This window comes from Lupinus angustifolius, chromosome LG09, assembly GCF_001865875.1.
Source record: "Lupinus angustifolius cultivar Tanjil chromosome LG09, LupAngTanjil_v1.0, whole genome shotgun sequence".
NCBI lineage: Eukaryota > Viridiplantae > Streptophyta > Magnoliopsida > Fabales > Fabaceae > Lupinus > Lupinus angustifolius.
The window spans coordinates 1,441,606-1,456,607 of record NC_032017.1 but is presented as its reverse complement, the minus strand read 5'-3'; the positions used below and the strand labels follow the sequence as shown (position 1 = coordinate 1,456,607).

At 33.9% G+C, this 15,002-nt stretch overlaps 2 protein-coding genes across 2 annotated transcripts; both read right to left on the bottom strand.

The window, feature by feature from the left end:
- Positions 746-4,404, bottom strand: LOC109356531 (LRR receptor-like serine/threonine-protein kinase RPK2). Its single transcript, XM_019599890.1, has one exon. It carries the CDS (start codon positions 4,216-4,218, stop codon positions 799-801), a length of 3,420 nt encoding a protein of 1,139 aa, XP_019455435.1. The 5' UTR covers positions 4,219-4,404; the 3' UTR covers positions 746-798.
- LOC109357475 (malonyl-CoA:anthocyanidin 5-O-glucoside-6''-O-malonyltransferase-like) lies at positions 11,979-14,025 on the bottom strand. Its single transcript, XM_019601457.1, has 2 exons — positions 13,493-14,025; positions 11,979-13,028 (listed from the first exon to the last, which is right to left on the bottom strand). The coding sequence occupies exons 1-2, from the start codon at positions 13,949-13,951 to the stop codon at positions 12,045-12,047; spliced, it is 1,443 nt and encodes a 480-aa protein (XP_019457002.1). The 5' UTR covers positions 13,952-14,025; the 3' UTR covers positions 11,979-12,044.

The window sequence follows — 15,002 nt, the reverse complement described above, 5'->3', positions numbered from 1 at the left end:
TATCTCTCTAGGTATACTTAATAGAATAAGAATAATTAAAGTTATTAGACATGGTTATCATCCGGACATAATTACCTTAAACACATGTAACTTTAGACACACTTGATCCTGGACGTGCATGTTATTGGATGTGCTTGATCTTTTGGAAGCGGTAACTTGTTGGATGAGTTTCGTCTATAAATGAGTTTAGTCATTAAACACGTTTTACTTAACATTTCAAAACAAATTTTCTAAGATGTATAGATTTGATCATATTTGAAAAACTTTTCATTGGATTACTAATTTTAGATTAAAAACATCTCAACATAAAATATTTTTCATTATCATTACTTTAGTCAAATCACATCTAAACTTGACACTTCCAAAGATTTAACTTGATTTGTCTTCCTTTCTAGAAAAGTGTCATAAAGTATACTGATGGTGAAAACTAATGCAATATTATTAGAAACTAATAAAATAATCATTTAATAAAGCATTGTTATTAACATAGACAAGCAGAATGCATCAATGGAACATTAATCTTCAAATGAGAAAATATGTATGATGATGATGATCGACCTAGTCGATAGGAAATATGAGTAATGATGGTGAATATAAAGAGTGAAGAAAACTTTGAAAAGTAGACAACTTTGAGTGAATAGATAAATTTTGAAAGTATATTATAATGTACAATGGGGTTTAAATACAATTGCCAACTCAACCTAACAACATTCAACACAAAATGACCTAATGCTATTTCACAAATTACAATAGTTCTGATATTACAATTCAAGCTACCACAAGCCTCACCATGGTGGGCTAGCATGATGCTGGTTGAAGTTGCTTAAGCCGCCGAAAAACATGTTTCATTGAAGGTCTGGTAGAGAGAGATTCAACAGTACACACAAAAGCTAAGTGTAGGACTTCAATCAAATCATCTTCAGGTCCAGCATCCCATAAGCCGGCAGTAAAGAACTCCTTAGCCCGGCCTTGCCGCAATAACATGCCTGCCCATTGTACTATGTTAAAACCATTTCCATATGAAGAAAATGAAGGATCCAATGCCTTCTTGTCGGAGAGCAACTCCAGAAGCACCACACCATAGCTATACACATCGGCCTTGTCAGAAACACGACAGGTCATGGCATATTCAGGAGCAAGATAGCCAAACGTTCCTGCTACGCCAGTGGTAGCATGGGTTTCTGAAGTACCCAGAAGTCTAGCCAATCCAAAGTCAGATAGATAAGCATTAAAATCATCATCCAACAAGATATTATTGGGCTTGACATCACGATGAAGGACACGAGGTACACATTGATCATGCAGGTATGCGAGTGCACGGGCGATGTCCAAGGCAATCTTGTGAAGAATTCTCCAATCCTCAGCTCTTGAGGACCTCTCCTGGATAAACTTTTCGAGATTACCACCAGGCAAATAGTTGTATATGAGAAACATCTCCATCTCACTAGCATGATAACCAATCAGAGTGACAAGATTTTGATGACGAAGCCTTCCAAGGGTCTTAATCTCTGCATGGAATTGTTGAATACCTTGGAAACGTCCAGCTGCTAGACGCTTTATTGCCACCAAATTTCCTGGCGATATCTCGGCCTTATAGGTTGCTCCAAATCCCCCATTCCCAATGCAGTTGCTTGCATTGTAATTTCCAGTGCCACGGACAACATTTTCGAATGTCAATGGAACCCCAATATCGGTAAACAGTGTAACTTCTTTTCGCGTAGACCCAGTAACCCTGGATCTTTTATTCCACTTCCGTGTATATATGAAAAGGACAATTAGAGCTAGAAGAACAGAAACAATAGCTGATGCAGAAGCAATAGAAGCTATTTCAATGGAATTGAAAACATTACCACTCTTGTGGCTAGTAGCTTCTGGTGGTGCAACAGTATAAGAATTAGGATCTTCAATTAGCCCTTGTTGATCTACCGAAGGCACAGCTAGAGAATATCCATGGCAAGGGCGTAAAAACGGATTCCCAACAGCACAACTGCATTTTATTAAGTTGCTATGTAATGGCAAGGATCCAGAGAGATTATTGAATGACACATTAAATGCTGAGAGCCTAGTGACATTTGCCAAACCAGCGGGAATTTGTCCAGAAAGCTTGTTGTTATTTAGCAAGACACAAGTCAGATTTCTCAGATTCTCGAGTCCTTTTGGGATTTCACCAGTAAGAGTGTTTGTAGAAAGGTCCAAGACTTCTAGAGAGTATAACTGCTCAAGGATGGTAGGGATCGAGCCATTGAAGTTATTGCCAGCCATGGAGAGAAACTTCAAATCCTTCATCTGGACAAGGCTTGTAGGAATCTGACCTTGTAAACGGTTCCAACTAAGGTTCAGAGAAACAAGAGACACCAGGTCTCCTAAACCAAAGGGGACTGACCCTGTAATCTGATTTCCGGATGCATCCAATAATTTTAATGACCTGCACATTCCGCTAAACTTGGCAGGAATCTGGCCTGATATCCCAGTATAACTGACATTTAAAAGCAATGCATTCAATCCATCACATTTCTCATATAAATTAGTTGGAAATGTTCCTGACAGCTTGTTTTCGCCAACAAGAAACGTGTAAGCAAATCCCTTCCCCAGTCTGTCCCATGCTATTGGCAATGACTCCAAGCTAATGAAGTTGTTTTGACCGAAGTTGTGGAAAATGATATGGCCAACTTCCCCAGGTGACGACAAAAAGGTTCCAGCAAGAACTGTTGATGCAAAAAAGGAAACATATGGAAGGGCCCTATTGTCAGTTTCAAACAAATTTCCATTCCAGGAAGAGAATGAGGGACAAGCGTTATCCAAGAATTCCGGAATCGGGCCAGATAAGAAATTCCCACTAACATCAAAAACAGTCATGCAGGGAACAGGAAATTCTTCAGCAATCTTACCAGTAAGGTTGTTTGAGTGTAAATCAAGAAAATGGAGCATCGTGCAACGATTAAGCTGATTAGGAAAATCCCCAGTGAATTCATTCTGGGCCAAATTGAGCATCTCTAACTTATCACAAGCACCCCAACTGCTTGGAAAATTGCCTTCCAGATTTGCCCTTGGAGCCCATAATACTCTCAGGTTTGGAAGGCTTGTAATTTCCGTGGGAATTGGACCTTCGAAATAGTTATATTCATCATTTATCGAAACCAGCTGATCCACTGAAGACTCCCTAGCCATACCATTGTCATCTAAAACCGGATTGAAAAGATTCGACAAAACGAGGACAGACAACTCCAAACAATTCCCAAGCTCACGAGGCACCAAACCACCAATATTGTTCCTCGAAACATCCAACACCTCGAGCTTCTTAAGCTTACCAAGTTCAGAAGGAATAACATCTTCCAATATATTCGAATAAAGCAAGAGTGTCCTTAGTTCGCTACAATTCCCCAAGCTTCCTGGTATCCCCTGCACTAAGAAATTACCGGCCAAATCAAGATGTTCAAGCCTCCCACAATCCTCCCCGATCTCTCGCGGAATAGTCCCTCCAATCATATTGAAAGACAGATACACTCCTCTCAGCCTACCAACAAAACCAGGTACAGTCCCATTAATGTTATTCGAAGCCAAATTCAGAACCTCCAAACTCATAATGCTCGAAAGTGAAGCCGGTATAACCCCAGAAATTCTATTAAACCCAAGGTTAAGAACCCTCAGATTCCTCAAGCCGCGAAAATCAACCGGGAGACAACCACTTAACAAGTTTCCTTCAAGATCAAGAACCTCCAACTTCTCCATACCCCAAATCCCATCAGGAAGCACACCTTCCAAGCTATTGAATGGAAGTGACAGAATCTTGAGCTCGGTAAGCTCGATAATCAAAGGCGAAACCTTACCTAACAATGCCCCTTTACTACCTTCACATGTTCTCCTAATTCCAAACCCATAAAGTGGAAATTCAGAAAAATTGGAACAATGGGAATGCCTTTTTCCGTTACCTCCATTGCCCGAAATGTTAATGGCGACGACACGAAACTGCGAATCACATAAGACGCCGGACCAGGAACAGTGGCTGGAACCATCAGTTGGGTCCCAGCTCGAGAGAAGACCTGAAGGGTCAGAGAGTGAGTTTTTGAGCTTTAGGAGAACTGAATTATCGGAATATGCAGAAACGACGTCGTTTAAAGGAGAGAGAAGGATAAAGAGGAGTGTGTAGAGTTGAAGAATATGAAGTGAGGTTATGGGTTTGTGAAAAAAACTCCATTTTATCAATGAAGTTGAAAACATGTTTCAAAAACAATTGAAAGATAGAAGGAAAAATCAAAAGATGAAAGCTTTGAAATCTTCTTTCCCGTTTTTTCAGTTGCAGAAGGGGAAAAGAAAAGGGTTTTTTCAGAAAAAACCAAACCCTAATTTTTTGTGCATGAAATTCAGAGAAAGAGAGAGAGAGAGAGAGAACGTTCAACGGTTTTTATTTTTATTTATTTATTTATTTTCAGTTTTAGGAGATGAGGATTTGAATTTATGGAACTATTGAATGAATTGTTATTGTTATTTTTGTTCTTTTTTTAAGTGAAGGTTTTCTTTATTTGCAAAGCCACAATTGTTAACTTTTTTTAACAAAATAAAATGTTTGTCATTAAATATCTGAATTTGAATTTTGTTGAACTAAGGTAAAATAGGAAAAAGAAAATAATATGGGATAAAAGGATATTGTTAATTTGTTAACATTCTGTTTGTTTATTAGAAATAAATAAAAAAATTAAAGAAAATGAGTGGATCTTTCATATGATTTTTTACAAGACGGTGGAGAGAAAAAAATCTTTATTTGATTAAATAGAAAAGTTAGAAGAGAATACTCATATTTTTAAAAGAAAGAATTTAATTAAGTATTTTGATATTTGGGTCATGTATAACTTTAAACCCAAACTTTAAATTCGTGAAGATTATACCCTTTGTTATTTTTCAAAGTTATAATTGAAATAGGAATCCACTAATTTTTTTTTTTGTTTATAAGTGTTGTTGTCATTTTTATTTGAGGGAAAGGAATCTCTCCAGTATTAAATGAGATTATAACACGCGACCAAAAAAAATTTGACGGTTATGATTTCATGTTATTTTCAATACATAAATAAATAAATACTTTTTTTTTAATTTCCTCCTCATATTTGCTAACCAGAAAATAGGAGTATAAAATACACTTTCAATATCACAAATAAGTATAGAAAAATATTTTTATCGTATCCACAAAGACTTGCTAACATTATAGCATTTCAAATAAATTTACTGTTTTAAGCTCAAATATATATGGTTTTGTTTGTTGGACACAAACGTTTCGAATGTAAATAATGATAAAGGTACCTGAGAATGAACTTCACACTCACTCTTAGTATACACTAGATTCTTTCTTTCTTATCCAATTAGTACGATTAATCCATATAATACCTCAATATGACTAACAGCTAATGTCTGAGTCAATTAGTAACTTATGCAAGAAAGACCTATGCTTAGCAACTTTAATCTATAAGAATGAAAAATATGACTTGCAAAATCATGCCCCTATTTCTAGTGATTCATGCATGCAATCTGAGTAAAAATGTAACACCTCAAATGTGTTAGTCACTAATGTCTTGGTCTACACTAGCACTTTATCAAAAATAGTTTTATGTCTAGTAACCACAATGATAAAATTTAGTTTTATGAACCTTCAAACATATCTCAATGTCTAATAACATATATTATTCAGTTTGAGAGTTATAAAGTCACAATATTAGTTCTATGACTAGATACTACAAAGTGAAAAGCATGAAATGACAAATATATAAGTTTATGTCTAGAAAATATACTAGTTGTTGAGTTATGCAAGTTCAAAATAGTGCAGAAAAAGACTTAAGCAATTATTCAAAGATCATGCAAAGAGTTGATAAAACTAAAGGCATCAATAAGTAAATATAAAAATCAAATGGAATCGAACTTCATCGATTAATTTTGTATCAAAGTGTAAACATTAAGTTATGCTACATTCAACCCCAACAATGGAGTACTTAGCTACTCATATCCACACAATATAAGTATGATAGGGTCAATACACTCATTGGACGGTATAACCACTCAATATCGATCAATACCTATGATGCTTACATTTATTTTCTATGATCTATGTGAGCTAACCTTTCTAAAACTTAACAAAAATAAATTACAATTCGGAGGAGTAAGAGTGTGTGTCTTTGGTGTGGTCTTGAAGCCCTTAAATACTTTTCTAGTGCTAGCTTTTGTGCTCAGCGCATTGCCTATGCATTGAGCGAGGGCTCTAGTTGGCTAGGCGCGACTCTTGGACGCACCAGATTGCGTTGATTGTGACTTCCAACATTGAGTGCACCACTTTTATATTAATATATCATTAATCTTCTACCTATTCTATTATTTCTATATTCTCTCTTTCTCAACCCAACTAAAACAAACAATAACATAAAAAAAACATCTATAATAATTATTAGAAGCACAAAATGAAAAATTCACATAAGTTTTATGTATACCATATCAATAACCACATATTATATTCTAAATTTTACTCTATATTGAATTTATATATTGTATTCTATATCAGAAAAAATAAAAAATATTAGTGACCGGTATGAAATGTCGGTCAACACGCTAGTTATAATAAAGTAAAAGAATACTTTTTTATTATACAAAAAAAAAAAATGTGACAGTAGTTAGTACAGACAAACTCATGAATTGAGTGGAAGTTTCTTATCCAAATGGACCGCCAGGGCAAACAATGTTTGACACGACTTATGATTAATTGGTCCCCCAATTCTTAGATACACCTAAATAATATATTATAATTCAAATATTTTACTTGATTTTTTAAAGAATGACATGGAAATTAATAAGAGAATAAAATATATATATCCTCATATTAGAAATTTTTTGATCTTTTTAACTTTATTTAATGTTTAATATGTGTTTTATTTATCTTCCTTATAAAAGAATAAACAAGATACATGTTAAATATTAAGTAAATTTAAGAAGATAAATTATCTCCTGATATAAAGAGATAATTCATTCCCAATTAAAAATGTCCTAATCTGAATAATAAAAAAATTGAAGGTATAGTCTCACCTATTATCAATATCAAGTACTAATATTTACTTACAAAAATTTACTACCATGTGATGGTCCTTTAAAGTAAATGGAATTTGTTGAACTGTTTGCATTTTATTTCAACAGTAATATGACAAATGAAAGGTTAGTGGACCTATCCCTATAAATGTCATTTTTGTTTTATTGTCTAATAAGTTATCTTTTGAGTGGTTTATTGCTAATTTGATTTTAACTAAGTTTGCTATATTCCGTTAATAAATTAAACTCTTTAATAAAAATTTCAATTTGTGAGATATTGAAATCTTTAGTTTTTATTTAAGCTTTTTTATGTGAAAATTTTATTGGAGGATTTAGAATATTTTGGAGACGAATTAACTATATTATTCCTCTAATTCTTTTTTCTTTTCAAGTAGGTCATGTAAGTCTTCTTTTTTTCCTGTTGGTCATGGCCACTATTTATACTTACAATGCTCTTACATCTTAATTTAAACTCGCATTTTTATTATATTTCTGAAACTAAATTATCCAAAAGAAGTTTTATGTTGCAAAACTGATGAAAAGACCAATTTTAGTGCGTTGCTTTTATTTTAGAAAAAAAGGTTATGCACAATAATTTATCTTAAATTTCATAATATATTTCGACATGTGTTAATTCAAGTCGTACATGATTGATTATCCTTAAGCAAGGTTAATGACGACTTGAGTTGTTCTTTGCTAGTTGTGAACCGGATATTGAATTTTTTAGCCAAGGTAGACCACTAGTCGACATTGTTTGGTGTCAGCCATATGAACCACTATAGAGTAGTGCGTTTCAAAATAAGTGGGAAAGTTCGACACATGATTGGGTATGTTGCTCCGTGGAAGAGCATGGACGCTTCAAAAGCATCGAGGTGGTCCTGGGTGTCAGAAGTTCCATTATATTGGTCAATATTGGTTGGTTGGGCTAAGTGTTAGGGTAAAGTGAATTACATTATGGCTTCCGTGAAGGGGTGTTTGGCTACACACACATTATGGTCAGATAGGCGGGTATTATTTGTTATCTTTGTGTGTAAGGGACTTTTATGGGCAGGGTGGGATTCTCTAGCGGACTTGGCGGTATGTGCTTGGACAATCGACCGCGATGGTCTGTAACTCGACTCTGTTTTAGACTAGTGGAGTTCCTCCAACAGTTTGGCATGCTGTTGAATTACCATTTCTTGTCTTTTCAGAATTTGGAGGAGTTGTTGGGTGGTTGGTGGTGGCAGTTTTGGGACAGTGTAGTGGCTCCAGCTAGCTTGATCTGAAGGTTGTATTTGGGATGGAGGATTGATGGAAGGTGTGGTGGTTGGAAGACATGTTTGTGGATGGTGATTCTATTTGGATGGTGGAGTTTGCTTGGTTTCGAGTGGTTACCATGATGTAGATAAGCCAGAGATGACACCAATGTATTTTATGGTTGATCAGATTGGTCGAACTGGAGGTCTGGGCAAAGACTCTTTGTTGGTATCTGAACTGAGGTTGACTTGGACCAACCGGTGGAGGTACTTGAAAAAGTTCTCCGACTATCAAGTCAGTATGAGATTAGAAGTAAAACTTGGGAGCAATATCCAAGAAGTAAGTAGGAATAATAATGACAATTGATACTTCATGTTGGGGAACCCCTATTTATAATGGTTGAGATGGATGACGTGGTTCTGGTGGATACTGTTGGCATGGTCGGCCATTTGTGATTAACGAGGTTGTTTTTCCCGTTTCAGGTGGATTTGGCAAGTTCATACTCTGTGCATAGTTGACTTATAACTTGTGGCAAATATGGTAGCCGTATTTTAGGCATGTCCTTGTCGTGCTGGCAGGAAGGTAGGTGGGATTTGCATGCGGCATGGCAGTACACTGTTGGTGGTGTATCAAGCGAGAGTGATCCCAACTCCGGCCTAATATGCCTGGTCAAAGATGGTGAGCCTGTTTAAGTCCTTCAACTGGTTACGCCTGGTTCTTAGCCGGTTAGGAGAGAAACCAACCTAGACAATTGAGATATCTGGATGATCGAGGTGGAGCAGTAACTAACCTGAATTACTCAATCATTTCCCATAATTTCAAATATGATTCCCTTCTTCATCTTCTTCTCAATTGCTTATAAGGTATACTTATAGTTGGTTTGTGTTTGTAAATTAAATTCCATCACGAAATTTGCTTTCATAAGTTTGGAGAATTAATAAATGGAAGATAGTGTCGTGAATAAATTGCACATCCTATTTTACAAATAAACTTTATACAACAAAACATGATAAGTTTGCTTTTTTTTAAACGTGAAAGATCATAAAACCTCCTAAATTTTATGTCATTTAGTTATCATCAATTTTTTTTATAGTTACAGCTTAAACTTTAATGGCAATAAATTTATTGTATACATAGAGATAATGTTAAATTACGCAAAAATTCCCACACATTCCTTTTGTTTTAGTCATGATTATCATATCACAATATCATTTACGTCACTCCTCCGGTCATTGAACTTTCTAGTTTGTGGTTGTTGTTTTCTTGTCGTGTAATCTTAAATACTTCCCATTATTCAATTCCACATTTCGCATCAAATATCTATTAGGTTAGCATTTAAATCGGAAGTCAATCTTAGTTTTAATTAAATATAATGTATGTTCATTTTAATTAAAATTTATAAATATTACTTATTATTGTGAATATATAACTTAAGTATGAAATATGGTTAATCATGTATATATAATGGAAACTAGAGAAATCAATGATATTTTGAGTCAAAAAGTTGTCAGTACTCTATATACAATTGAATAGATACACATATAAATATGATAAATGAGATATCAAATGGCAAGTTAGGTTATGCATATCAGTCATAAATATTGATAAGGTCTTGTTTGTGAAGCCGAATTTGATGAAACCTAATAATTAAACTAAATTCGGTGAGGATAAGTTACTCTTCAGGGACGTAGTGAGATAAAGACTTCAATGTTATGGTAGGTGCCTAAATTCAGTTTGAGTTTTTCAAATGGAATGTTCTTCTCATGCTTAAATATTGTTGTAGATCTCTACGTCACTGCTGAGCTCATTTATCAATTGAATTTTACAACATGTGGTTTCTGTTCTCTTGTCGTGTAATCTTCTTAGTTTTGCAATCCTATGTGAAAATAACATCAAAACATTAATTACCTAGTATTAAATAAGTTAATTAAAAGTGGTGTATTAAAAGAAAAGAAATGTATTCCAATGAATAATTAAATAAATATAATATTGTTTGAAATATCATAGGATTAGAATAGTATGATAATTAAGTAATATAAGAAATAAAGTTTTGATCAAATAAAAATTAATAGAAAATTAGATTACTTTATAGATAAGAATAAGGAGTCATCATTTATAAAATGACAAGAGGAGGAAAAGGAAAAGAAAGAAAGAAGGTTTCTCCATCAACCTCTTTATTAAGTAACACCATAAACCCTTTCACCATAAAACTCCATGAATGATATTGGGATCATGTTCTTTTCTTGAACTATTTCGTATTCTATTTCATAACTAGGAAGTTCATGATTTTGTTCTATCTATTGTTGTTTGTTTTTTTTTCCTCACATTTAACCATAATGGGTCTTCTTTCTATCTATTACGCATTCTTTTATTTTTCTCTAATCCAATTAGTGAACATGTACTTAGATTTTCTAATTATTTATCATTATTTTATTTTAAGGGGATCTATGATTCAACTATGTTGTTTGTTAAGGTGATTTATGACTCAATTATATTGATTTTTAAGAGGGTTATGGATCCGTTTATTGATCAGGTTAAAGACAAATGAATTATCAGTCGCATGAATATGAATTATTTTCAAAATGAAGAAAGATATTCCTACATTCTCATGTGTTGTATGAGATTGAAACATCTTCGGTATGCATGCATACCGTGTACAAAATTTTAACCATAGACTAGGAGTTTAAGGCAATTAATGTCATGCAAATTTATAGAAGTATTATGAGATAGAATATTGTTATCTTTCTTTTACCATTCTTCAATGAAGATTTTCCATAATTCTCACTTAATTGTTAAATTTTAAAGTATTTAAATTATATAGTTTATCTCATTATGTTTGTATTTTGATATTATTAGGATCTTTTAAGAAATGAGCTCTTAAAGGATGGACTTAATTTCATAGTTTTTCTGGACTTAGTTTAATCTCATCTCATAGCTAAATTACTATTTTATTTTATATGCTTATTTTGGTTTCTTGTAATTAATTTATCAAAAAATCCAATTAATTGCATTTAATCCTAGTTGTATTTATTCAACGACAGCTTTATTCTCTTTAATTTCATCCTACACAAAATAAATCTCCAAATTCATTTATCTCATTTATTGGAATTCACGTCATTTTCTCATTTTTCTATTCTATTAATTAATTCATTCCTAAGTAACATTTGATTTGTTATGTGCTAATTGTTCAAATTAACTGTTTTGGTATACAACTAATGGGATGCAAATAGCATTATAAATACTTTACTTTTGTATTATATGCTAGTACTTCAACCCATGCAGCGCACCTACAATTACATACATTTATTCTTTTCTTAAGGTTATTCCTAACCCTTTAATAACGAATACACAATTATTATCTCACAGTTTGTGTCACTCCATATGTCATAGATAATTATGGTTTATGTTATAATTATCCTCACATATAAACACACAATTATGTTTAAAACAAATATTAAAATGATAAAAACAGAGAGACAAAATAAGAAGTTATCAACTAAGATTAGAGACAATGAGAAAAAAAATGTATGCATCTCTTATCGTTCTGACTCTTTAAAATAATAATATAAACAAATAGTAGCTAATATAATATTATATATAAAATTTTATATTAATAGTTTATAAATATTACACTTTGTAATAAATTATTTGCTGCATTAATTTCAAAATATTAGAAACATGAACTGATCCCATCATTTTTTTACTCAACACAAACTCAAACATTTTATTCATCAACTAGTTCATATTTTCATTCAATCAATACATAATCCTTCATGAAATAAAGTATCAAAAAGCTTCATAACATCCTTATTCAAAACCAACCCTACTTCAACCCCACCTTTCTCATCTCTACTATCTGATATCCCAAATGTTAAACTTCTATCAACTGATGTTATCTCAACCTTGTTTGGTTTTCCCAAACCAAAATCAATACCATACACGCCGAACCGAGTCGAACCAGCAATGCTCATCAGTTCAACACCTTCCCTTAACGCAGACTTAAATCTAGAAGATACATTCTTTGCTCCTTCTAAAACACCCTTATCTGAAATCATTTTGATTTTGTTGTATATATTCTTAGCTACAATCACTTCTCCATCTTCTTCTGTATAATTATTTGGTTTTGTATCAATAAAATGACCCCAAACACAGTTTCCAAAATAATTTGTAGGAATTGGAGGCTCCAATAATCTATTCCTACAATCAACTGTGAATGCAAAAGCAAATTTGTTTTTGTTGCTTTCAACTCCTTGAATGGCTTTAGCAGTGCAAACAGAAACATAGGAACATGTAAGAATGAAGGTTGATAAAGTACTTGGTTTTGGATAAAGGGTTGAATTATTATTTGATTCTTCTTCATCAATCACTACCATGTCCCATTTTGATAACACCCTTTTCTTTATTTTCTCTAAATCTGCACGTGTGAGGTTGAAACTGGCACGAACTGAGTTCTCTAGTTTTGGTGGGAATGGTAGAATCTTCAAGTTTCTAGCATTGTTGTTATCATCAGTGAACAATTTTGATGAAGATTCTAACAAACTATCAAGGGTAGGTTGATCTTTGAGAGCTTCCCTATCAAAGAATGGGACTAACTCTGGAACCAAACATGTTGGTTCTTGATCTTGTTGACATAGAGAAGCCCATGCCTTGATGAACATGGTTGAAGATTTTCCATCAAGAACAGCATGGTGGGTGCTGATTCCTATGCTGAATCCACTGTTTGGGAAAAGAGTTACCTGCAAGGATATAACAGAAGCAAGAGAATCAGATGATGATTGTAAGTAAGGAATCAAAAGAATGATGAATAGTCATAAATGAGACACCACATCTTCAACCAAAACCTAAATGCATTGTCTTTATGGACTTTTTCCACTTATAAATTATTTCACTCTTCCCCTCGTATTCAATGTGTCACTTCAACTTGAATATACCCAACAATATTCCTTCAAGTGTCGGTACTAGCTGAACAATCGATTCTAATACCACTTAAGTTTATGTGTCCCAGCCAAACCATGGGTATGTTACCACTTGTTCGACCAAACAGCTACCGGAATTTTCAACTAATAGGGAGTTTCATTTGTATCGGGGTAAAGGAAGAATGAAAAACAAGAAGTGAAATACCATGTCTTGAACCAAAACCTTATAGCAATGGTAACATAGACATTTTTCACTTATAAATTATTTCAGGAAAAGAGTTTACCTGCAAGGATATAACAGAAGCAAGAGAATCAGAAGATTCTAAGTGAGGTACAAAAGAATGAGACACTGCAGCATCATTTGGTGAATTATCCAAAACATGTTTGAGATCCAATTCACTCTCTGCTATGACTAGGGAAACACCATCATCACCAGGGTTGTACTGAACAATGGGTATTTCAGAATCTGAAGGCCAAACTATGTTACCAGCTAGAGGTAGAAAGTGTTGGAGGGTGTGAGAGAGTGATGTTTTGAGTGTTGGGACAAGTTTGTGAAAGAAAAAAGATGAGTCTGTGTCTGGAGAAGGGAAAGTGTAGTAGAAGATGCGTTCAACTGGGTGGAATCTTAGCCAAAAGAAGTCGAATGCAGTGAGAGGGATAGATGAATGGGGTGAAGTTGGAGGAGGAGAAACATGGCAGTGTTCATGAATTTTGATGGAGGAGGAGGAGTTGAGAGATGCCATGGTGAATGAAAGGATAGAGGAAATGTGAAAATACCTTCACTTATATAAAATGAAAGCAACTTAGTGGGAGGTGTTTCAAGTGTGAAGTACCTTGATTAGATGAATAATTGAAAAGAGTTTATAAGTGGGAATTTTTTACGAGTTTTAGAGTTTTGGTTGAAGATGTGTTATCTCACTTATGGTCGGCTATTTATTTTTCCATGACCAAACAATAAGGGGACTTCCCAATATCTGTGAGCATGGGTCGAGTTGGGATGGGTTAAGGCTTGTCTTTACCCGAACCTAAATGTTAGCCGGATTATTTTTTGAACTCGGACCCAACTCTATACCCGAAGTTAACCCGACCCTAAATATCAATTGGGTCAGCCTTTAAATTCGACCCGACCGTAGACCTGATTAAATATAATACAATTTTAGATAAAGTGTTCTTAATATTATAATATGTAATTTGACATATAAAATGATATATATATATTTTTAATCATGTATATATGTTGAAAAAATTTGAGATCCAATGACACTTTCGACCCAAAAAATGTCATTACTCTGTATATATTTGAATAGAGACATGTACAAATATGTTGAGTGAGTGACCATGAGACGGGCCAGATCGAGTCATGCTTGGTTTCTAACCGATCCTAAATATTGATTAGGTCTAATTTTTGAACTCGAATCCGACCCTAGACCTGGTGAGCCCGATCATAATCAAATAAGTGAGCAGAAAAAGTCGGGTCCTACTCACCCCAATAAATGAAGACTAATCATAATCTAGTCCTAACTCTTGTATAGAGTTGTCAATTGGTCTGAAACATGGTGGTTTTAAGACAGCAGTTTTGGTGTGATCCCCACATCGAGAATTGTTAGATATAATGAAAAGATGCATTTGTGTTATGATTTTGATTTAAGATGAGGTATCTTATTTATTAATACTCTTTAAAGTTCTCATGAGTTAATAATAATAGAACTTCTCAAATCCTCATAGACGTGATCCTAACTTTAATATTAGAATTAATGGTTCGATGAAACATGATAAGTCTAGGGAAGTGGTTCG

Bases quoted from the DNA above. Each gene is read 5' to 3' on its own strand.
- LOC109356531 (XM_019599890.1), bottom strand. From the start codon at position 4,218: ATGTTTTCAACTTCATTGATAAAATGGAGTTTTTTTCACAAACCCATA.
- LOC109357475 (XM_019601457.1), bottom strand. From the start codon at position 13,951: ATGGCATCTCTCAACTCCTCCTCCTCCATCAAAATTCATGAACACTGC. The intron at 13,029-13,492 runs GTAAACTCTTTT...ATATCCTTGCAG, and splicing joins CTTCTGTTATATCCTTGCAG to GTAACTCTTTTCCCAAACAG.